At 32.6% G+C, this 25,326-nt stretch overlaps 3 protein-coding genes across 3 annotated transcripts; 2 read left to right on the top strand and 1 right to left on the bottom strand.

Annotated features, from left to right (window-relative positions):
• The first annotated feature begins 3,261 nt into the window (after window positions 1-3,261).
• On the top strand, window positions 3,262-4,397 carry LOC133833102 (putative disease resistance protein RGA1). Its single transcript, XM_062263360.1, has 2 exons — window positions 3,262-3,779; window positions 3,867-4,397. The coding sequence occupies exons 1-2, from the start codon at window positions 3,399-3,401 to the stop codon at window positions 4,395-4,397; spliced, it is 912 nt and encodes a 303-aa protein (XP_062119344.1). The 5' UTR covers window positions 3,262-3,398.
• A 2,867-nt stretch (window positions 4,398-7,264) lies between these two features.
• LOC133833101 (zeatin O-glucosyltransferase-like) lies at window positions 7,265-8,644 on the bottom strand. Its single transcript, XM_062263359.1, has one exon. The coding sequence runs from the start codon at window positions 8,642-8,644 to the stop codon at window positions 7,265-7,267; it is 1,380 nt and encodes a 459-aa protein (XP_062119343.1).
• A 4,396-nt stretch (window positions 8,645-13,040) lies between these two features.
• Window positions 13,041-25,226, top strand: LOC133831486 (putative disease resistance protein RGA4). Its single transcript, XM_062261789.1, has 14 exons — window positions 13,041-13,103; window positions 14,655-14,982; window positions 15,091-18,423; window positions 19,225-19,396; window positions 19,486-19,643; window positions 20,131-20,229; window positions 20,318-21,615; window positions 21,750-21,884; window positions 22,075-22,169; window positions 22,274-22,357; window positions 22,881-22,967; window positions 23,066-24,114; window positions 24,226-24,317; window positions 25,023-25,226. The coding sequence occupies exons 1-6, from the start codon at window positions 13,093-13,095 to the stop codon at window positions 20,140-20,142; spliced, it is 4,014 nt and encodes a 1,337-aa protein (XP_062117773.1). The 5' UTR covers window positions 13,041-13,092; the 3' UTR covers window positions 20,143-20,229; window positions 20,318-21,615; window positions 21,750-21,884; window positions 22,075-22,169; window positions 22,274-22,357; window positions 22,881-22,967; window positions 23,066-24,114; window positions 24,226-24,317; window positions 25,023-25,226.
• Window positions 25,227-25,326: the final 100 nt, after the last annotated feature.

Here is a 25,326-nt window from a genome sequence, read left to right as displayed (position 1 = left end):
GAAAAAATTACAATTTGTGGCAATGAATTATGCTTCTTTTTTTTTTTTTATTAAATCTTAGCTTTTTTTAGTGATTAAATAATTAGTCGGTAAATGTGAACTTTCTCCCACTAAATTATTAGTTGGTAAAAATTATTTAACTTTTGGCGACTAGTTGTTAGTCGTACATACACATTCTTTAGCGACTAAGTAATTTTAGTCACCGATAAAAAGGATTCCTGCCAAAACAACAATTTGGCGCCAAAGTTTCAGTGACTAACAAAAAATTTAGTCACTAAACAAATTAAACAATGACTAAAAATTTAGTCGCTACTTGTTTTGGTACAATTAAACCTTTGTCTTACAACTAAATCTTTTCACGACTAATTATTAGTCGCAAAAACTAACTTTTAGTGACTAACTCAATTTAGTCGTTGAAAACTTGGTCACTGAAAGTGAAGTTTTTTGTAGTACTCTTTGTATTGTAAAAAATGAAATCACTTGGATTTTTTTATATATAATAATTTCATAATAAGTGTTACATTTATTTATTTTATGATATTATACTTACTAAAATATCAAATTAATATTATGTAATAGTTAAATATTAAGTATAACATTTTACTTCTAGTTCTATAGTCACTCAATTAGGAGACATATTAAAAGATTGTGGAACAAAAACATTACTACTATTTGACAACTTAAGTGGAAATTTTTTACTACTATTATATATGTATATATTTTAACATCATGGACCTCCAATTATTAAAATTTTATATTTTATAAATAAATTTAGACTTAATTTTATACGTAAATTGGTATTTTGATTCCATGTGCCAAATTAATTTTAACTAAAAATTAAGTATGATAAAATTTGAAGAAAGATATTAAGTGTGAGAATTAATTTAACCTTTTATTTCTTTACTGTTAATTCAACTATCATAGATATTTAGAACTTTTTATATTAATGTTTTCATACTTTTCTATATACTAGGTATAAGTAATGTTTCTTAGTTTTATTTAAAAAAAAATATTTAATATATTTATTAAATTTTTATAATTGTCATATAATTTAAATAAATAAATAAATAATATTATATATATATATAAAGATAAGAAAATGACATAACCATATTAAAAGAAAAATTAAACCTAAATATTGTTTATGATTTTTATAAAAAATATATATGATAACATTTTAGATCATAAACTAATTCATGATATTATTCAAATCACACATTTATAATTGAAGAAGAAACTTGTTTATTCTTGATAGAAGATAAATGTTATTCTAATTTCTTATATAGCTATATGTTTTATTTATAAATATAAATAATAATTCTTTTAATAAAAATTAAGATTATGTATTATATACTATAATAATAATAATATTTTATAATATTTGAATTTACATTAATATAATTATTAAATATCTAATTTTGTATTAAATATTATTATAATAAAGATATTTTATAATATTTTAATTTGTATTAATATAATTATTAAATATCTATTTTTAATAAATTTTAAATATATATTCTGTTAAATATTTGTAATAATGTTTCGTTAAAGTTAACAAAAAAACTGTTAAAACTAAGAAATCTCATTATCTACACGCTTTTTATATAAAAAAGATAATTTATATATAAAAGAGATATGAAGAGGATTTTTATATTTCATATACCAATTGTTTCTCTCTTCACAAATTAAGTATAATAAAATTTTCAAAATTAATTTAAATATTTTTTTTACCATTTCATTACTTAATGTTAATTCACCTATCCTTGCAAAAAAAAAAAGGGTTGATTTACTGTATAAAACATGAAAAAAAAGAAGTTAATTCACCCAAAATACATATTTACACAAGAATAAATAAATTTTTTCCTCTGAACTTTTGACACTATATCAGATTATGCCCTCTAAAATATGCGGTCGGTTAAAATTTCCACATGAATTATTGATACTATCAAATTGTGCCCCATATTATGATTTGCATAAAATAATTAGCATTTTTGCCCCCCGAACTTTGACAACTACCAAATTGTGCCCCATTTAATTATAAAAATTTTAAAATCTATTTTTCTACTAGTTCTTAAAAAATTTAAAGAAAAATTATTAAAAAAAATCAATAAAAGACTAAAATGATTTAAAATTCTTTTTAAATACATTTAAGTTTAAATTCACTACACCAAACACCCCTTTCCACAATACATCATTATAATGCTATTAAAAAAGTATCATAGAAAATATTATAAAAGACGGTAAAGTAAAAAAGTTTGAACAAATAGCGAGCCTCAAATGTTTTTAGCGGCAATGTTATAATTTTCGCGTGAAGATTAAAAAACTCTTTTTTCCAATGGCTCTGCAACACTAACACTCTCTCCTTGGTTCCTCTTTCTTCTCGACAAAGCCCTCTCTGTCACTCTCACTTCACGGTGAATCCTCTCTGTCTCTCTCTCCGCTGTAGAGCACTCTCGACTGTTGTCCTTCCCCAGCGAAACCTTCTCATCTATTTTTTCTCCCCAGTGAAACCCTCCCCAAGGATCATTCTTTCAAGATGTTAAAGTGGATGAATGTGGCATTATAAAAAGATGCAAAATGCATGATCTGATGCATGATCTTGCCATTCAAGTAGCAGGAGCAGAATGTGCTACTTTTGTAATTCCAAATGGCCAAGCGAATATCAAGGAAACTACTCATCACGTGTCCTTTGCAAGTCATACCTACTCAAAAAGTGAAATTTCAGTTTCATTGGCTCATGCCAAAAAGATTCGAACAATCCTTCACTTTTCTGTTTCAAAGGACCAGACATTTTGCAATGAAATTATATCAAACTGTAAGTTCATGCGTAGTTTGGGTTTGCATGATTCAAGTATGGAGTTAGTATCACATTCTATTGGGAAGTTAAAACTCTTGAGATATGTGGATCTCTCATGGAATTTTGGACTCAAGATACTTCCCAATTCTATTACTAATTTGCTGAATTGGCAAACGCTGAACATCAATCATTGCTCACATCTATAAGAACTACCTAGAGATATTGAGAAACTCATCAATCTTAGGATATTGAACTTTCTTATTGTAGACAATTAAATTCTTTGCCAAGTGGACTAGGTTAGTTAATACAATTGAGATATTTGGATCTTTCTTGGAATAATGGTCTATTGTTACCGGATTCAACTAATTGTTTGTCGAATTTGCAAACACTGAAACTCAATCAATGCTCACAAGTCCAAGAACTACCTAAAGATATTGAGAAACTCATCAATCTTAGGCATCTGGAAATTTCTGGTTGTGATAAATTGGAGTATGTGCCATGTGGATTGGGCCAACTAATTAATCTTCAGACATTATCGAACTACGTGCAGATGAAGAGAGAGAATTATATCCCAAGGCATGGTGGTGAGCTAAAATAATTGATGAGACTGAACAACTTAAGAGGCGATTTGGAAGTTATAAATTTGAGCCATGAGAAAGATGTGGCAACAGAGTATGGGAGTGCAGAATTAAAGGATAAAAAATATCTTCGATCTCTGACATTGGAGTGGGATTCTCATGTTGAAATTGATGAGGCAGAGGCCATTGTTGGTTATGAAATGTCAATGGAAGGCCTTCAGCCACACGAAAATCTTCTAGAACTGACCTTAACAAATTATGGGGGTGTCAAGGTCTCCACCTGGCTTTCATCACTTACAAACTTGGTCAACTTAACTTTGAAGGATTGCAAGAAATGTGAGTATCTAGTTTCATTGAATCAATTCCACTGTCTCAAGGTTTTGAATCTTCAGAACTTGGAGTCTTTACAGTTCATATCCAACAATAATTGCAATGAAGACTTATCTAGGTCAAGAAAATCATTACTGCCATCTTTACAGAAACTTGAGTAGATTGAGTTGCCTAATCTAAAGGGATGGTGGAGAGAGATTGTAATTAGTGGTGAAGAAGACGAACACATATCCTTGCCTTGTCTCCCTTCTCTTTCTAAATTGAAAATACAAGATTGTGCTAGGATGACTTGCCTACCACTTTACCCACATTTGGAACAGCTGACTCTGGAGAACAACTTGAAGCCATTGGAAGAGACATTAAGAATGAAGATGATGATGAGCAGTACCGCTGCATCTTCTTTCTTTCCTCTCTCCAAATTGAAAACACTACGTCTAACTAAGATTGAGAATCTAGAATGTCTTCTGGATTGGTTCGAGAGCCTTACTTCTTCCCTCAATAAATTGTATATTTGGGATTGCCCTAAATTGAAGGATTTGTGTCTAGGTATTCTACATCTCTCGTCACTTCGAAATCTGTGGATTGAAAAATGCGAGGGGTTAGCAGACATGCTTAATGGTGATGATGGCATTATGTGGAAAGCCCTAAATGGAAGACTCCACTCGCTACAACTATGGTTTTGCCAAATATAGTGACTGTTCTTCTTAATGGTATCCAACATCTTACAAGTCTGCAACGTCTTGAAGTTTTTTCCTCTCAAAGTCTGACAACAATTCCAGAGTGGATCCACAACCTCAAATCGCTTCAGAAACTTGACTTTGATAGATGCCCCTATCTAGCATCATTCCCTGAAGGAATTCGAAGCCTCACCACTTTGAACTCATTGACCATTAGCAGATGTCCCATGTTATTGAAGAGATGCAAAAGGGAAATAGGTGAATAATATTATGTATAAAATAATGAGATAAACATATTAAATGAAATATTAAACCAAAATATTATTTATGATTTTTTTTTTAAAATTACATAATATGATAACCTTTTTAAATATATATGATAATATTTTTAATAAAAATTAAGATTATGTATTATATATATAGTTTTATATTAAATATTATTATAATAATGATATTTTATAATATTTGAATTTATATTAATATAATTAATAAATATATATTTTAATTAATTTTAAAAGTATCTTATGTTAAATATTTAGAATATTTAGTTAAAGATAACAAAACAAACCCATTAAAATTAATAATTTCTGTTATCTACATATTTTCCATTATCATGAAACTTTTTTTTTTTTGAAAGGTTTTTGATTGGTTGGGTAAAAACTTGGTATTAGAAGAATTTTTGAAGTAGAAGTTAAAAAATATTGGTATAAAAAAGAAAGATTTTTTTATTATTTTTTATGAAAGGAGAAGGTTACCCTAAAACATATTAAATTTTAATTCTTAAAGAAAAGTTTTTAATTGGTTTGAAACCAAAAAATGTTGGTATAGAAAGAATTGTTGAAGTAGACAGAAATGTAAGAAAATATTGGTATAAAAATGAAAGTTTTTTTATTGTTTTTTTTTTTGTTTTTGATATTTGTAGTAAAGTCTCCTATTCTTTTACAAAAATTACGACAAACTCCCGAATAAAAAATTTTGGTGGCAAAACCCCTTTCCGTTAATGGTTTGTTGCAATTTACCTCTTTTAGGTCTTAAATGTCATGTAAGCAAGTTAAGTGTCAACTAAGATACACATGACAAAAATAATTAATTATTATATTTAAAATAAATAAATTTAATTAAAAAAATAGGAAAAAAATTAATTTGAAATCGTTTTTCAATTTTAAGTTTTGTTTAATTTTAATTATGTATTATTATTAATTTTGAATAATAAAATAATAGAAAAAATAATAATTAACACCCTAAAACAAAACTTAGAATACAAAAAAATAATTTCAAATTTTAATCGTTTTTCAATGCCATTGGGATGTTGGCATTGGAACAGATCTTGGCTGCAAGAGCTTTTACAGAAGCTTATTTTACTCTTGTTGTTTAGCTTCTTGAAACTAGACTTCTTGGTGTTTGAGTCCAATAATAGTTCTTGTTTGAATCAATTCAGTCAAATGGAGATTCGCGTTTATCATATTTACCATGAGATAAATCCAGTGCTTGACTGATTAGTTTTTAGAGACCTTATATCATTGTAGTAATTTTTAAGTTGCAAATTAGCTCAAGTTCTTTTTCTTTTTAGTATTTTTTTCCTTTTATTTTGAGAGGTTTTAGTGAGGCATTTCGTGGTATCCAACAGGATGTTTTTGCATGATCTGTCTTGGTACTCTTCTAGATATTTAGTTATTTTGTTTTGGATTCTTGTAGCCATTGGACAGTTTATTTTATTTTAGTTATCTTGCTAAAATTATATACAACTTTCCTTAAAGAAAAATTATAAATATTTTTCAAAGGAAAAATTACTACTGATCAATAAAGATTACTTGTAAGAAATAAAGTTCTCAAATTTAAGCCTATGTTTGGTAAGGTGGAAAGAAAATAAGAAAGATAGAAAAAATGAAGTGGATAAAAAAAATAAAGGAAAGAAAAGAAAGGTATTTTCTCACCCACTTGTTTGGTAGAAAAAGAGGAAAGAAAATTACTTTATTTCCTTTGTTTGTTTGGTATTTGAGTTAAAATTGAGAAGAAAGAAATATATTTTGACATTTTTGCCCTTATATTTATATGTTATTTATACTCATATTAATCTTTATATGTATTACTTCTTATTTTGATTCCAAAGTTTTATAAATTATCATGCCTTTTATTAAAATTTAGATTTCAAAAATAAATAAATAACTATGTCTACTATTTTATATTTTTGTTTCTTTCTTTTCTTTCATATTCTTAAAATAAAACATATAAATAATTTATATTATAAAATTTAGACTAAAAATAAATAAACGAGCAAATATAAAAAGCTATATATATATATTATTTTTTAGTGTATATAAAAATATGAAGATAGAACATAAATGAATGATTTAAACTTACAAAGTTAAAAAAAATATTGTGAACAAATTAATGAAATAAATATAAATATGATGTTTATATTGATAATAATAATAATGATATTTATGTATAAATAAAATAAAATAAAATAAATATTTTTAAAGAATTAATTTATTAAAATAGAAATAGAAAAAATATAGGAGTAACACAAAGTTATTTTAGTCAAATAAAATTATTAAGAATTTTCTTTCTTGTTTTCTCTCCAATTTAGAGAGAAAATATTTGTTGTGGTCCCACCTTTTTTTTTTCCTCTCACTCTTCTTTCCCTCCACATTTTCTTTTCTACCAAACAACCTTCACTTTTGCTTCTCTTCAATTTTCTCTCCAAAACTTTCTTTCCACCTATTTTTCTTTTCTAACAAACAAAGGGTAAACGAACCATAAAAAAAAAATACATACTAAAATAAGTCTAATTACTGACTCGAAACATAAACATTCTTAGCTAGTATATATTACTTTTATGAAAGACCAAAACACACGAAAAAGTATCTAGCTCTATCAATCTATCTCGTTATATGGGCAATGAAAGAATCCCATTCCATACGAGTGACTCCTCCTTCAGCTGTAGACTTTCTAACTTCAGCACCCAACTCCTCAGCCCTCTTTCTGATCTCACCACCTTCCTCTGAGGCCATTAATGTCCTCACAGCTCTGTCAATCATGGATGAAGTCACCAACTCATCTCTCTGACCCCATTCCATAACAGCCACACCCACTTTGAGAACTTCCGTAACTAAGAGAGCATTCACAGGTTGATCAAACTCCATTGGCCATGCTGCTATAGGCACTCCCATACTTATGCTTTCCATGCATGAGTTCCATCCACAATGACTCATAAACCCACCTATGGATTTGTGCCCTAAAATCTCCACTTGGGACACCCATTTCGTCACCACCATTCCCATTCCCTTTCCCCTCCTTCTTTCCTCAAACCCACTTGGAAGTTTAGATAGCTCACCCTCGTATCCATTGCTGAAACTATCTAATCTATCTTCATCTCTCAACACCCACATAAACTTTACCCCACTCTGCTCCAAACCAAGAGCAATCTCTTTGATCTTTTCCTCAGAAAAAGTAGTAGTTGTTCCAAAAGATATATACAAGACACTGTTGGGCTCTTGTTTGTCTAGCCACTCCAATAAGCACTTGTCATCATCCCTGGCCTCCTTAAAGACTGTCGTTTGGTGCAAGGGCCCCACTGCCCAGATCTTCTTCTCTCCTTTGAGTACGTAGTTTGCTACATGTTCAAGAAAAGAGCCTTCAATAGCCTTACAAGAGTTGTGGAGCTGACCAACCTGACTTTTCATCTGTTTAAACTCACGTTTTATAAATTCATAGAACTGATGAGTGTAACAAGATTCCACAGAGGGAATATTCTTTATTGGGATGATGTCGTACTGTCCTATGGCAGCGAACGCGTAGGTGAACATTGAGAAAACAGAGCCACAATTGACAGCATAGGCTTCTGCGTTTGGTAGAGAAACAAAATCTTGAACCACTGAAGTCATCAGAACATCATGAACAACGACAAGTCGTTTCACGTTTGAAGAGAGTGATCGGAGAAGTGCAGCGACTGGGTCGCGGAGGAGCTTGACGGTTTCGGATAACTTTGTTCCGGAGCAGAGGTTGGGTGGGAATGGTGTAGTTCGGATTAATGGGAAGTTATGAAAATGGATTTTTGTTAATTCTCTAAGAGGGTTTATGGATCGAGACTTGACTTGAGAATTGTGGAGAGTAGAGCCAACGTAGTGGACAGGGATGTTGTATGAGGAAACGACATGGGAGAGTTGAAGGAGGTGGTTGAGGTGGCTTTGAGCTAATAATGGAACCATCACTACCACAACTGATGATGAATCTTTGAGGTGGTGATCAGTAGTCGCCATTAAAACAGTTGGTTAGGAAAGGATTTTTTTTTCTTCTTTCCTTAAAATTCTTTATATCATCATATTGAAATTTTCTGTGGGTACAACTTACAATAATTAATATAATTTCCTATTATCAGTGGCAGAACAAAGATTCAACAAAACGAAAAAGACATCAGAGAAACTTAGACCAAGTAATCTCTGCTATTTAAACTAACAGCCTACAGCAACTGGGAAGCAAGAAACTAGAGGCTGGCAGGAACCATGCACTAACAACTAGAGAAAACTAGGAAGAGCAGACCACAGAAACACAATTCGAAGTGTTACAACTAATCGTATAGTTAGCTAATGGCTCACTTAGACATTGTTTTATTTAATTCAATTTTTAACAGAGCGTATGACAGTTTAGGCCAAGATTCATCTAGTGGAAACTGTCTCTGTTAAATTATTATTTTTTTTTCAAATGATGCTCGTTGCAGCCTAAATTTTTCCAGTGTAGCTTTATTGATCTGTAGCTTTATTAATTGTTCATGTCATCTTGTCATTCTGAATAATGTTTTGTGTCTAATTACATGTATTTGATACTTAAAAGTGCAGATTCATTTGAGGGACTATGGATTCTCAAAGGCAGCCTCCTATTGATACCAACTGGCAGAAGGTCTGCAATGTTTAGTGTTCAAGTTTAAACTATTCTCAAAGGCATCTAATACTTGTGTAGTTGTTTGTGTTTAACACACGAGTCTATGGTGCATTGATTCACGTTGGATTTAAGAATATGAAAAATAAAATGGGGATGTTCTCTTGCTTATTGGTCATTATACATTTCTATTTGTTATATTTGAGCTTCTTAATTCCTATCTGCTATGTACACCCACGCTGTCACATATATGTTTGTATATCATAAGAACTTAATTGCTCACAAAGTGGAATTGGTGACTTTTATTTTGTATGCCAGGGCCATCATCGACTACAAAATAGACAAAAATTGTTGGACCCAAAATTGGGTATGTTCTAAAATATAGATCGCAAGTGCAAGAATCGTGTGTATAGAATAGTGTTTGTGTAAGCAAGGATGTCTAGCCCAAGAGAATTGACTAAAATTAAAAATAATATATATTTTTAACCAAAATTAAATAAACTTTAAGTTAACTCCAAAAATTGATAAGATTTTGTGTCAAGAAAATAAAATAAAATATACAAAATAAAGATATTTAAGACAAGAAAAGTAAACAACTTATGATTTGTAAACAAGTTGAAAGAGAAAAATTATTAAGATACTAGAATCCACAAAATGTAAGTGGAATAATATATATTAGTATATTGATTATCAAGTTTATTGATAGTTAAAATAAATCAAACCATCACATTCAAAATAGATTCATAGTTTAAGCACAAATTATTTATAAGATAAATAAGATTTTTCTTCACTTTTCAAAAATATAATTTCAAAGAATTTAATGTAAATTAACTTGATGACACAAAAAAGAGCCGGTAACAACTCAAAGTCATTGGATACCAAAAATGAAGCTTACCCCTAAATCCAACGACCCACAACTTCTTGAGGTGTGTACATATTATTCAAGATAGGGATGCGCCTCTTTTTTAGCCCTACCAAAGAAAAATCATATTATCTTATTAGGACAATTCTTCTATAAGGGCTTCACATTAAGTCCTACCGGTGGGGCTTTCAGTGTTCTTGACCCGTGAACAGTTTTCGGCACGATTTCTTTTAATGACCGTGTATATTGTAGCTATTTAGAGCATCCTGCAAATTTTCAGAAAATTTCGAATAATTTACAGTACCGAAAACTAAATTCAAACTTGTTTTTACATGCGTAACTAATTTTTTTTATGAGCGTGGAAAAAAATATGTTTAACCTTAGTTTTCAGTACTATAAACTATTCAGAATTTCTGAAAATTTGCAGAATGCTCTAAACAACTACAATATACACGGTCATAAAAAAAAATCGCGTCAAAAACTGTTCACGGGTCGAGAACACTGAAAAGCCCTACAAATAAGGCTTAAAGTGAAGCCCCTACAGGAGAATTCCCCTATCTTGTTATACCACTTTATATTATTTTGCATTTAAAGAATACAATACATTCAACTTATTTTAAATTATTTCATCTCTCTGGTTATTTTTATTAATATTTAATTGTCATATATAAAACAGATAAGGATGAATAATTAATTCATATCAATAAATCATATATATGGTGGAAAATTCAATGATCATTAATTAATTAGTATAATAAAAAGTAATCGGTACTTTAGTCTAATAAATGTTGGGCAATTTTTTAGTCTCTTACTTGTATTTGATGGACTTAGTCTTTCAATTATTTTTCAGCCATTAGATCCATGGTGGACGGTGGGATTGTAGTGTTTGGTTGATGATATGTTAAAATATACATATATCCCTTCATATCCTTTAGCAACCGGCTATCGTTTTGCATATAATTTTTTTTTGGTTATATTTTTGTAAAAATAAAAAACTCTAAAAAACAATGTCTTGAAATCTTGCTAAAAAAAAAATAATAATCAAAGGATTAGTGGGAGTGTGTGATCGTTTCTATTAAATTTCTTGAAGAATAGGTCGATTGTCGTCGTTGATTGGTGATACAGGTCAGGTACGCAGAGTTTGGAGGTTCGAGCGTGGTGGGTTTCACTCATCGTTGTTGGTTCTTAGTATATTTTTCAATCATTTCTTCTAAATCAGAGAGTGATTGGAGCTCTTTGGCATACTAGTAAGTTGTGAAATTGTTTTGGCAGACACTAGTGATTCTCCTTTTCATATACACCATGAATGTGCAATAAATCCACAAATGGAGAAGATAATATATCTAAAAGTAATTTTCATTGTTGAATTTTAGATGACACTCTCTTGTTTTTGTTTTGGGTATTGACGAGTGAAAATTTGAAGACTATTTATTTAGGTAATAGGATTGAAAGATTGTTGTTGGTGAAGTTTTTAGAACGAAAAAAAACATGATTAAGAATTATGGAGAAAGCTTATAAAGATTTTTTCTTTCTTTCTTTTGTCTGCTTCAGTGAAGGCTTTAGTAAGATATTTATCGTTTCAAATTTAGTCATTTAGTTATATCCAACTTATGCAATTAGCTTAAATTTGTTGAACTCTAGTTCTCAACCCATTTTTTCGTTGTGTTCTTCTTCAGATTGTGAGTCGCTATTATCCATGGTTGTCTCCGCCAGATTTGTGAGGTAGGTGTGTTTGTCTAGTTCTAGTTTTATTAAATCTTTGTCAAAAAAATTTAGTGTTTTAATTTTGATTTATATGTGTTTAAATAAACCCCAGTACTCTAACTAAATATTTGTTGATTATAGATATTCAATGACTTTGGTTTCAGTCCTCTTAGCCTTAGTGAAGTACCTGAGAACTTGGAGAGGTTTAAAGAATCTGATTATTTTCATGGACTATGTTTGTTGTTGTAAGACTTTTAGGTTCAAAACACTCCACTAGTTTGTTAAATTTACTCAACCAATCTTATGTATCATTTTTATGGAAGCAAATTTATAGGAAATTTAAGCTTAATAAAAGTAACACCAGCTTACTACTATTATGTTGCTATTTTCATGAGGTTGGTTTTTAAATTTCGGGTATTGCTTCATGCTAATATTATTTTGTTGCATATCATCTTCATGTGATGATATATGAATTGCTTACATTGAGTAACAAATAGTTTTATGTATATATATATATATATAAATGTATGAACACACACATAATTAGGTTCTCTTTTTATTATTATTTTTTCTTTTTTCAGGTTCTTGGCATTAATCCAATTTAAAGATTTGATACAATAAAGATGAAATATAAGAGGAATCACATGAATGCTGAGAATAGATATGATGAAGCAATGGTGCCAGAAAAGGTTAAACCTCTCTCTTTAAAATATTAGCTAAATGAAATGTTCATTTATTTAATATTCCTATTATTTATGTGCTTTGTAATCTTTATAAGTGATATTGTAGGCTTAAGGTGCTTCAATCACTCTTTTAGGCCTTTTTTTATTTATTTATTTATTTCTTTTGCATTGTAAGTATAGATCATGGGGAGTTTTGTTGTAACTAATTTCACGCCATTTATTTCAATGTTTCTAGCTTTTTGTAGTTGTGATTTCGAGAGAGCATGTGCAAGTCATCATATTTTGTTGTTAGGAAATAAACAAAAATCCAATAGATTTGATTGCATATATCTTAGATTGATGATAAAAGTTTGCAAATTGATTTTGGTTCGCTGCTTTAATAGAAAAAAATATATATATTAGTGAAACTCATAGTACATTATTTGTTTGTTTTATGTCATATCAGTTATCTGGAGCTTTGCCTCTTAGTTGATTAATCAATTTCAAATAGAAAAATGATAAGTTCTTTTTATATTGTTAATTGTGTACAACAATATAGACGGTAGGATTAAGATTTTATCATGAGCACATCCCAAGAGATCAAATGTTGATGAGGTTTATACTTTTCTAACTCATGATCTCATCTTTTTTATTGTGTCTATATAATGTATAGATGTGTTTCCCCTGTAATAATTAGCAGTTTCATAAATATATATCACATACTCTTTGTCATGTTAAGTTTCATTTTTTATTGATCATTTTTTCCTTTTATTTTTATCATTACTCTCATCGAGTTTTATATTATTTAACTAACTTGACTTGAAATTATATACATTGTAAAATTGTCTTTTGGCTCTTCCCAGAGTATGCACTAATGAATAGTTTTGATGTACAAATTATGCAAATTAGATGCAGTCTGTATTCCTCTACATCAACTTATTGGACTAAAATTCTCATCATAATATCATGTAAGGTTAAAATCTCTTAACTTACTATTTGCTCTCAAACTTTCTCAAATTAGACTTAATCCCAGTTCAACTGTCACAACAGAAAGTAGTAATAACTATAGTTTGAGTATTTGACAGTTTTAGTGGTTGAAAATGATCTTTAGACTCAAGTTGGTCAATAGATTATATTAATAGCTTTATAAAGAGAATATGTAACTTAGATATCATCTTGTATTCAGCATTGACAAATGTTATACTGGGTTCTTGTATTATGTTGATGAGAGTTTGAAAAATAAAAACAAAGTTCTTATTCAGATTATATAACTTTGTACTGATCTCGATTTGTGCTTATTAAAGAGTATTAGTCTCATCCACTCGATTTAGGTCATACTTGTTTGAACCAAGTAAATTTCTTATGTTGTTAACATGAGTACCGTTTATTTAATTATCATTTGGTCGAAAATATATTACTAGTGCAATGTTGTCAATATGAGTAATGCAGCTAATAAAACTCTCTATGATGATCATGAGACAACTAAGGCTCGTGAGGTGTGCTCATTGGATTCTAGTCATTGTTGGTTTTTTTTATTATTATAATAATAAAACCATATTTACTTCAAGCTTTTTTGCTTTCAGCTATAACATTATTACTTACTACTCAATTAAATATTACTTACTAGCATAAAAATGTTACTTATACGCAAAAAAAAAAAAGTTACTTCAATGTTTTTTACTTTCTGATTCAACGTTATTACTGACTATTTCATTAAAAATTACTTAGTCGCATCAAAAAATTACTTACCCAATATCGTAAATAAGTTCAAACACAATACATATTTTAACTTATTGCACTCGATTGTACATTTTTTGGACTGCTAATTATTTTATTGTCCTTACTTGTCACAGCTATATCAGCACAATTTCTTAGATCCAGTTTAATCAAGTATAAATTTTAAAAAAGAAAAAAACTAAAATGGTTCAAAACTTGATACTTTTGGCAAATTATATGGTCCCACTTGTTGTACTAAGTGGACTAAAGAATTTGCCATAAATGTTATATAAATATATATACTGCGTTCCAGAACATATTTGTTTTATATATAAAAACAAAAGATAAAGACGTTATATATATATATCTAATGATAGACTTAGATACTTGTACCAAGCTCTGAAATTCTCTCTGCTATATAACTTCTTCATTAGCTCAAACTTCAATCAGATTGGAACCAAGTTTCCAAGCCATGGCTGAGTTGATCCTCTCTCCAATTGTTGACAAAATCATTGGGCGTTTGGGATCTGATGCTGTGAAACAGATCTCTCTGGTTTGGGGTGTCAACGATGAGCTCCAACAGCTCAATGAAACCATTTCAACTATCAAAGCAGTGCTTCTCGATGCCGAGAAGAAGCAGTCCCACAACAACCAAGTCAACAACTGGCTCCACAGGCTGGGCAATGCAGTTCTTGAAGCCGACGACTTGATGGACGAGGTCAACACTGAAGCTCTACGACGCCAACTCAGGATGTCTCGAAACCCAATGGCCAACCAGGTATTTTCATTGAATCTCATAGGACTCTTTTTTATTAAATTTTAAATTTTAAATATTTATGTAAATAAATATTCAAATATATATATATGTATAAATGCCACTCTACAGGTATGCACTTTCTTTTCCGGGTCCAACCAACTTGCTTTTCGGTTCAAGATGAGTCGTAGAATAGAAGGCATCAAGAAAAAACTGGCTGCCATTTCCATTGATGAAAATTTACTTTTAGAGAAAGGACGTGAAGAGACTCCGAGTGTTAGGAGAGTGAGAGATACTCACTCCTATGTACGTAAGGAAGATGTTATTGGGAGAGATGGGGATAGATCTGTTATCATAGATAAGCTTTTGTTGGAGAGTTGTGAGGAGAGTGTCTTGGTGCTAGCCATTGTAGGCATAGGTGGGTTAGGAAAAACCACTCTTGCTCAAAGTATTTTTAATGATGAGCAAGTTCAAAAGCATTTTGAGTTAAAGATCTGGGTGTGTGTGTCTGATAATTTTGACTTGAAATTAATTGTGAAAAGCATCATTGAGTCTACGAAAGGTGAGAATAGTGTGGGAGACATAGGAATGGAGCCGCTACGGAAGAAACTTGGAGAAGTACTTGGTGGCAAGCGGTATTTTCTTGTACTAGATGATATGTGGGAGGAAAATCGTAATAAGTTGTTGGAGTTGACAACTTTAATCATAAGTGGTGAAAATGTAGGGAGTAGAGTTGTAGTAACTACTCGGAGTGAAAAGAGTGCTAAATTTATAGCTAGCAAACAACAACCATATCAATTGGGGATTCTTGATGAAGATCAATCTTGGTCTCTGTTTAGAAAAATGGCTTTTGAAAATGGAACACTAGAGCTCGAAAACACTAGTGTTGTGAAGATTGGAAAGGAGATTGTGGAAAGGTGCAAAGGAATCCCGCTAGCCATAAAAACAATAGGAAATCTATTGTATGGTAAAAGTAAAGAGTCGGAGTGGTCTTCCTTTAATAAAGAATTTTCAAAAATACCAAAACAACAAGATGATGATATCTTACCCACCCTTAGATCGAGCTATGATCATCTTGACTCCCATTTGAAACTTTGTTTTGCCTATTGTAGTTTATTTCCTAAAGACTACGAAATGGAGGTGAAAGATTTAGTTAACCTTTGGATGGCTCAAGGATTTCTTAAGCTATCAGATCCAAGTCAAGATCAATGTTTGGAGGATGAGGGTTATGAATGGTTTATGAATTTGTTACAAGGGTCATTCTTTCAAGATGTTGAAGTAGATAAATGTGGCATTATAAAAACATGCAAAATGCATGATCTGATGCATGATCTTGCAGTTCGAGTAGGAGGAGCAGAATGTGCTACTTTTGTAATTTCAAATGGCCAAGCAAATATCAAGGAAACTACTCATCACGTGTCCTTTGAAAGTCATACTTACTCAAAAAGTGAAATTTCAGTTTCGTTGGCTCATGCCAAAAAGATTCGAACAATTCTTCACTTTTCAGCTTCAAAGGACAAGACATTTTGCGATGCAATTATATCAAACTGTAAGTCCATACGTTGTTTGGGTTTAAATAATTCAAGGATGAAGTTAGTATACAATTCTATTGGGAAGTTGAAACACTTGAGATATTTAGATCTCTCATGGAATTCTGGACTCAAGGTGCTTCCCAATTCTATTACTAATTTGCTGAATTTGCAAACACTGAAACTCAATCAATGCTCACAACTCCAAGAACTACCTAGAGATATCGAGAAACTCATCAATCTTAGGCATCTTGACCTTTCTTCATGTGATAAATTGAATTCCTTACCAAGTGGACTCGGTCAGTTAATGCAATTGAGATACTTGGATCTTTCTTGGAATGATGGTCTATTGTTACTACCGGATTCAACTAATTGTTTGTCGAATTTGCAAATACTGAAACTCAATCGTTGCTCTGAGCTCCAAGAATTGCCTAGAGATATTGAGAAACTCTTCAACCTTAAGCATCTTGAAATTTCTCATTGTGATAAATTAGAGTATATGCCACGCGGACTAGGCCAGCTAGCTAATCTTCAGACATTATCGAAGTACGTGCTGATGAAGAGAGAGAGTTCTATCCCAAGGCATGGTGGTGAGCTAAAAGAATTGATGAGACTGAACAACTTGAGAGGCGATTTGGAAGTTATAAATCTGAGCCATGAGAAAGATGTGGTAGCAGAGTATGGGAGAGCAGAAATAAAGGATAAAAAATATCTTCGATCTCTGACATTGGAGTGGGATTCTCGTGTTGAAATTGATGAGGCAGAGGCCATTGTTGGTTATGAAATGTCAATAGAATGCCTTCAGCCACACGAAAATCTTCTACAACTGAGGTTAAGAAATTATGGGGGTGCTAAGCTCTCCACCTGGCTCTCATCACTTACAAACTTGGTCGACTTAACTTTGGTGGATTGCAAAAAATGTGAGTATCTAGTTTCATTGAATCAATTCCACTGTCTCAAGGTTTTGAATCTTCAGAACTTGGAGTCTTTAGAGTACATATCCAGCAATAATTGCAATGAAGACTTAGTTGGGTCAACAAAAACGTTATTGCCATCTCTACGAAAACTTGATTTGAGAGGTTTGCGTAATCTAAAGGGATGGTGGAGAGAAGAAGTTGATCATTCTTTTGCTGCTGCAATTAGTGGTAAAGAAGAAGACAAACACAAACACATGCCCTTGCCTTATCTCCCTTCTCTTTCAACTTTAGAGATATGGAATTGTCCTAAGCTGACTTGCATGCCACTTTACCCACATTTGGAACATTTGACTCTGGAGAACAGCAGCTTGAAGCCATTGGAAGAGACGTTAAGAATGAAGATGATGATGATGAGCAGTAGCGCTGGGTCATTGAAAGATCTAACTCTAACAGCCATTGAGGATCTAGAATGTCTTCCAGACTCATTTGAGAGCCTTACTTCTCTCAATTGCTTGTTTATTAATAATTGCCCTAAATTGAAGCATCTGTGTCCAGGTATTCTACATCTCTCGTCACTTCGAAAACTATGGATTTCAAATTGTGAGGGGTTAGCAGACATGCTTAATGGTGATGATGGCATTATGTGGAAAGCCCTAAATGGAAGCCTCCACTTTCTATGTCTTGAGACGTTGCCAAGTATAGCGACTGTTCTTCCCAAGGGTATCCGACATCTTACAAGTCTGCAACAACTTGAAGTTTCAAGGAGTGATAGTCTAACAACAATTCCAGAGTGGATCCACAACCTCAAATCACTTAAGATGCTTAGGTTATATGGATGCTCCAATCTGACATCATTACCTGATGGAATTCGAAGCCTCACCATTTTGAACTCACTCACTATACGGGACTGTCCCATGTTATTGAAGAGATGCAAAAGGGAAATAGGTGAAGATTGGGATAAGATTTCTCATATACAACGCTTGCACTTATATCCAGAGCCCAACCAAGAAGAAAATGAGGTATAAACGTGTATGTTGAATATTTGTTTTTATTTCCTAATCAAATTAAAATAAATCTTATGCAACATTATGAATGCAAGAAATCAAGGATAGATATGTCTAGGTAATTATTCTGCAAATCCCTTCACCCTACTTCATTCTGATATGATTTGAATTACAAATCTCAAAATAAAATAACAACGGTTTTCAGCAATTTGATAGGGAAAAAAAACAGAGTAACATTGACCGACTAAGAAAATATGTGTTTTTCTTCTATTTAATTCAAAATGTTGAGCTTATGATTTGGTTGGCGATTACATGTTGGTAATATAGAGAATTGACTATGGGTTCAAATTGTATTCATGTTCCACTTGGGATTGACTGGTCATTACTGCCACTCCTGGTTATAAAATCTAGGCATGGAGTGAAGCTAGTTATCATTGTTAATGTACACTGTCTAGAAAATTGTCTTTTAACTGATTTTACTGAGCAAATGAGGATAAGAATATAAGCTGACATTGACATTGATTGAAAAGTTGGAGTCCTTCCATGATGATGATGAGTTCATTTTGATTTTTAATAGATATATCTGAACTCGGTTTTGGTCAATGATCGTGAAAAAGATGATTTATAAATTCCTGAAGGGTTCTAATGATCGATTTTGAGTGGGTTTTGTGGTGTTCAACTACTAAGTCCCATGGCTGTCGTTTAGCTGAATTAGCACATGTTGATGGTGCTTTCAGTTATGTCTAAGCCAAGGAATTCTGCAGCCCCTTGTATGTTTCTTTGTTTACTTGATTGATTCTAAATTACTTATTGTAGGAGGAAGCGAGAGAAGAAGAGCAAGTAAGAAAGAAGGAATCTAAGGGTTGTCAGGAGGATGTGGCATTGAGAGAGATGATTGTTCCAACAGCAAGAGAAGCACAAGAGCCAGCGAGAGCAAGAGCAGTTGTGGGAACTAAGTCGTGCATTGGCTGTTTTAGCTTCTGCATCTGTAAGAATTGGATACTTTAAGCTCCCTTGTCCATTCTTTTTGATAAATTTAGAAGTTGTATTTACTTTCAACTTGTTAAATGCAGTCAGTTAGTAGAGAATATGTAGAGTTCCTTGGGCTTGTAAATAGGGAGCTGCATCGCTACAAGGAAATCATTGAAATGGAAACTTGTTATGTTCATTGTGAGGATAATGTCATCTTCAATTTTTTTGTGCATGACCAACTAGAGCAGAGATTAACATCCAAGGTATAAATGTTGTAATTCATATTAATTTACTTTTCTATGCAAGTATATTGACATATTAGGAATTCCTTAATTTATCATCATTAATTGGTTGAATGGATAGCCAAATAAGGATTGTCTACAAACATTTCCACTAGTAATTCTCTACTTTCACTTCTATAAATACTGTTGAAATGACAGTTCTCCCATTTTGGTGATTATCTAGAAATCTTTAAAATATCTCATACTCATACTGCCTCACACAATTAACCATGTATCAACTTTCTAATATTTAGTATTGTGATTTAGAATCTACTGGAGGACAAAGTGAACTTTATTTAATCAAATACATTTATCTTGTCTAGATTCTAGACCTATGAGATATGCATCTATAGGCAATGCAAACATTATTTCTTTTCTTTACCGTACTATTTCCTTATGTAACTATTAATTTTTTTGTTACTTCAATTCGTTTTTGACTTATAATCTTTTACTTTAAATTTTCAAACAGAGGCAACAATGAGTTGTTTCTAGTTCTATTGGTAGCAGAGAAATGTCTTAAAAAGTCAATCAGTCCAATGATCTGCACTCATGGTTTCTAGTTTTTCAGGTATGCAAGTCAATTGTGAATCTGTTATTTGTTCATGCTTTCTTTTGCTTCTGTATGTCACCTTCTAACTGCAAAGGTTTTTCTACAGGCTGTGCTGATCCTCTTCCTCTGGGGTCTTTTCATGTGGCTGGGATGTTGGCATTGATTTGGGTGATTGGGCTTGCTTGGATCAGATCTTGGCTGCAAGAATTTTTATATAAGCTTCTTCTAGTCACGTTTAGCTTCTTGAAACTAGACCCCCTGGTGTTTTGAGTCCAAAAATAGTTCTTGTCTGCATCAATTCAGTCAAATGGAGATTAATCATGTGCTTGATTTATTAGTTTCTTTTGGTATTTAAGTTTCTCACCAACACACTAATGGCGTAATTCTACCAAACTTTGTTTGTTGTTTGATTATTAGAGACCTTGTATCATTTTAGTAATTGTTGACTCACAATTTAGCCTAATTACTCCTTTCTCTGTCTAGAAATTTTTGTTTTCTTTCATTGAGGCATTTTGTGGGATGATGTTATCCAACAGGATGTTCTTGGGAACTCATGTAGATTTTTTGTAGCCATTGGGCAGTGAATATTCTGAATCTGAAATTTCTTTGTAGTGTTCCTCTTTTCAGAGCCTTTTGGCAGTTTATTTTGCTATTTTGGGTGTTGCTGAGCAAGAAATGTTTTAGCTAGCTGGCATACTTCTTCTAGCTTAACTAGATACTTGTTTTCTTGAAATGGTTTTAGCTTGACAATATTCATTACATTACAATCTTATTCTTCTTGACGAAATGGTGAGTATAAGAAATTCCTTGTTCCCTTTTCAATTTTTCTGTGTATTTTAGTTATAAGGATCATGTGGCCCATATTGCTTAGATCAATGATATTGTACAAATAAGGGTTAGTGCAGCTGCTTTTAATGATTTAGTATTTTGAGAAAGAACTTAAAAAAATGGCTTATTTGTGTAAACTATGAGATGAAAGTTCGTTTTTATCACAATCCATTTTTATTGCATTCTCCTTCGGAATCTAAAAATTTGGTTTTGAATAATTCAAGTGCTTTGAATTGTTTTCTGAAATGGAGTTTGGTTTTACTAAATTATTAGAGAGAAAGAAAAATATAAGTTTAATTTGATATGGTGTTCAACGGCCTTAATTAAAATTTTAAATTCTCTTGTGGTATCATTGTAATATACTTTATACAAAACAACTCTATTTACCCCTTGGCACTGTGATGCTTTAGAGATTGTTGTCAAGTTTTGTTTATGCTGAGTTAGATAAGTACCTATCTAATGGCTTGTTTCTGTTGTTAGCCTGCGACAGCTTTCAAGGGTGCTTATGAAAGTTTAGGTCTGGATGCATCTGGTGGAAAATCCGTTCATTTTCAGAAGATTTGGCACCTTATTCAGGTATAGCAGATGTGTAGGTGCTTAGATGATATCTGATTGCGTGCTCTGCCCCCTGAGGGTCTGGTACAATTTTGTTTTGTGATTTTCTTCGTAGGGGAAGTTATCTTTTTTTCTTTCTTCCCACTATTCTATAGGCATTAACTGGTGAAGACTCGTCTGTTCCAAAAAGCGTGTCAAAAAAGATGTCTTTAATTATTGGTGCAAGGCGCCATCTTGAGCGGGGTCATGAAAAATATGTAACGGATACTATCCAAAGTCATCCTGCCCAGGTAATAACTTAATATTCTACCATGACGGTTTATTGCTGCCTAGCAGGATTTTAATATTTTGGGAATGATTTTTTCCAATGATGCTTGGTGTAGCCTAGATTCTAGTAATTATGTAGCTTTATTGATCCATTCTTGCTCGTGTCTTATGCTCAAATTTTTTCTTCTGCTATTGTGTTTTACATTGATTTAGGGAACTTGCTATTTTGATGTTCACGATTACTCTCATTATAGGCTGCACTTGGTGGGGTTGTTGGAAACATGCAAAGAATTCGTGCATTCCTCCGGGTTAGCGCACATTTCTCTTAACCTTTAGTACTTGCATTTTTCATGTCATCTTGTCATTCTGAATAATTGTTCGCGTCTAATGTATTTGATGCTTAAAAGTGCAGATTCGTTTGAGGGACTACGGAGTTCTAGAGTTTGATGCAGGTGATTCTTGAAGGCAGCCTCCTATTGATACAACTTGGCAGCAGGTCTGCAATAAATGTTCTAGTTCAAACTATTTTCTAAATATTTTGGTTGATTAATGTTAACCATCTCATACTTGTGTTTAAATCATATGAGGCTATGTTGCATTGACGTTGGATTTGAGAATGTGAAAAATAAAATGGGGATACTTTCTCAGTAGTCTGGCTGACTTTGTTCTTCTTTACGTTGCCCTCTTCTTGTTTTGCAACAGGCTGTTTAGGCATAAATTTTCTTGCTTGTACTTCACTAGTAATTACACGAGTCTTTTAATTCCTAACTGCTCAGAATTTGTGTATGTACACTGATGCTGTCACACATGTTTGTATATCATAAGAACTTGATTGCTCAGAAAATGGAATGGGGTTCTTTTGTATGCCAAGGCCAGCATTGAGTACAAAATAGACAAACCAATGGTCTTTTGAATTTGTTTAATGCATTTGTATGACATATGTATAAGTGCGTAATTTATTTGAGTTTAGATGTTATTAATTCATTTTCATACCAATTCCTGTTTGTTGTCTGAGACAGATATACTTTTGGCTGAGAACTGGGTATTATGATGAAGCAAGAAATGTTGCTCTCCAGTCCCGTTCTTCACACCAGTTTGCTCCTCTGGTATATATATGTATAATTTTGTGTCATCCCATTTATATCTGATAATTGTGGCTATATGTTTATTCTTCTTAATTTTTTTTTAAATATAAAATTAACAGCTTACAGAATGGATCAACACTGGGGGTATGGTGCCTGCAGAAGTTGCAGCTGCTGCCTCAGAAGAATGTGACAAAATGTTAAGAATGGGTGATCGCATGAGTCGAGCAGCATATGACAAGAAAAAGCTGTTGTTATATGCTATCATATCTGGGTCACGCAAGCACATTGACCGATTGTTGAGAGATTTACCTACACTTTTCAATACCATAGAGGACTTCCTGTGGTTTAAATTGTCAGCTGTCCGGGACTGTGCTGTTGGTCCCCCATCAGTTGTTATAAGTGACAGCTTGGTGAGGATTGATATCATACCGACTATTATAATCATTATTTCCTTACGTAACTGGACATCTGTTCAATGTTACTATTGTTAACTACATACTGGGCCCAGCATTAAGGAGGGAAGAATATAAAACCCAAGACTTTTTCAGGTTGAAAAGTCAATTATGGGAGGGAAAAAAAAAAAAAATTTAAATCATATATTTGATTGTTTTCCTTTTCTTCTCCCTCCCTCCCGAACCTTTATCTTTCTTCTTCTTCTCTCTTTTTTTTTCTTTTTCTTTTCCTTCCTTTGTTTTCTCTCCAAACCAGCCAAGACAAGCTTCAGACCAGCCACCGTCGGAGCTCCATTTCTGACACGCGCTGGAGCTGCAGCTTCCCTGACCGGCGATGACGGAAACCCCAAAGTTTGGTGACCATTGGAGCAAGGACGCGCCTGTACGGCCACTCCGAAGTTTCGCCGTCGAAACTTTGAGGTGACTTTCCGGCGAACTCCGACCACCGTTCGGCGAATGGGTGGTACCATTGGAATCAGCATCGTGAAAGGATCGTCGCCCACTAAGTCATCCCGGTCAACTCGCCATTTTTCTCTGGCGAGATTTTGGGTATCTTCGCCCCTTTGGAAGCATTTTCCGGCGACACCGGAGGTCATTTGGGCGAAGGAGCTGTACTTTCGTGATGTACTCATCGAGAGGATCGTTTTGATATATGCTATGCATATATTCGTCGATGTTTCCGGTACTGTCACCAACCGCTATAGTGCACCGCTTGGGTGAGGTTCCGGAACTTGAAATTTTAAATATGATCATATTATATGTCATTGGACACGATTTTGAATAAGGAATGCTATGATGATAATCGTTTGCTCATTTGGTGCACGTAGGAAAAGCGTGATATTAAAATCAGACTAAATCATTCTAAGATCGTCGATAAGCTTAGGAGCGTTGCTTTGGGCTCGGATTAAATTCTAAAGAGGTAGGGACTCAACTAGACTATTGGACTTATTTTACTCGTATTAAATTGCATTCAACATATTCCAATTTTGATATTTATAAAATGTTTGAAAAATTGAAAACTTAACCTGCATGTTTTCTGATCTGTTCTGAGGGCACCGAGTGCCAAATATATATTTTTGTTCACTTATTTATGCAGGTTATGATTTTTGGGTTTATTCAAATGTAGCTGTTATGCTGCCCATTTTTCTAAAATATAAAGGGAGTATGTTTGTTTCTTTTAATGTTTACCTGCATTTGGTTATACTGATGAGAGCCATAGTGGTCATGATTGGTGCACGTTGTTGTTTCACGACCTAGTCTCCGTGTCATCATAGGTAGATCAGGTGTCCACTCACCTGTAGGTGTAAAGACCTAGTATCTGTATACAGGAAGTGTTCTGAGCATCCCCCTTGTGGTGGTTATCAGGTCCGGCTACCCGGTTTAGGATGTCGTATTTTCTATGGTGGGTAACGGGAACTAGGGATCTAGTGGACGGTGTGATGTGCACTTGTAGCTATGCTCTTATGATTATTTGTGGTCTCTTTATTTTGGTTTATACATGATGATGTATGTTTTGTTTTAAAAAGCTAACCATGCAGGGGTTTTTATTGAACTTTTGAGTCCGATGTTGTTAGTTGCTTTCCTACTGGGCTTTATAAGCTCACCCCTATCTCTCCCATTCCAGGAGCCTAGTGAAGCGAACGTGGAAAAGTTTGAATTGTTGCTGAAGCCAAGGTGTTTAGAGCCACAGTCCTATCTTTTGAACATTGTATGTATTTAATTTGGAACCTATCGGTCTGTACATCTAAATTAGCTATGTCTTAGTTAGGAATGAGGAATGGTGGATGCTAAGTATTATTTTGGATATTTTATGACTTATTAAATTTAACTGTTTGGTGACTACATAACTGTGGGGATATTATTATTTTATGTATTAAGATAAATGATCTTACTTTTATCCGTAATATTTTCATATATAATTATAGGAG

The sequence above is a fragment of the Humulus lupulus genome, chromosome 4, assembly GCF_963169125.1.
Source record: "Humulus lupulus chromosome 4, drHumLupu1.1, whole genome shotgun sequence".
Lineage (NCBI taxonomy): Eukaryota > Viridiplantae > Streptophyta > Magnoliopsida > Rosales > Cannabaceae > Humulus > Humulus lupulus.
Note: the sequence above shows the minus strand (reverse complement) of the source record. Positions and strands in the feature narration are given on the sequence as shown.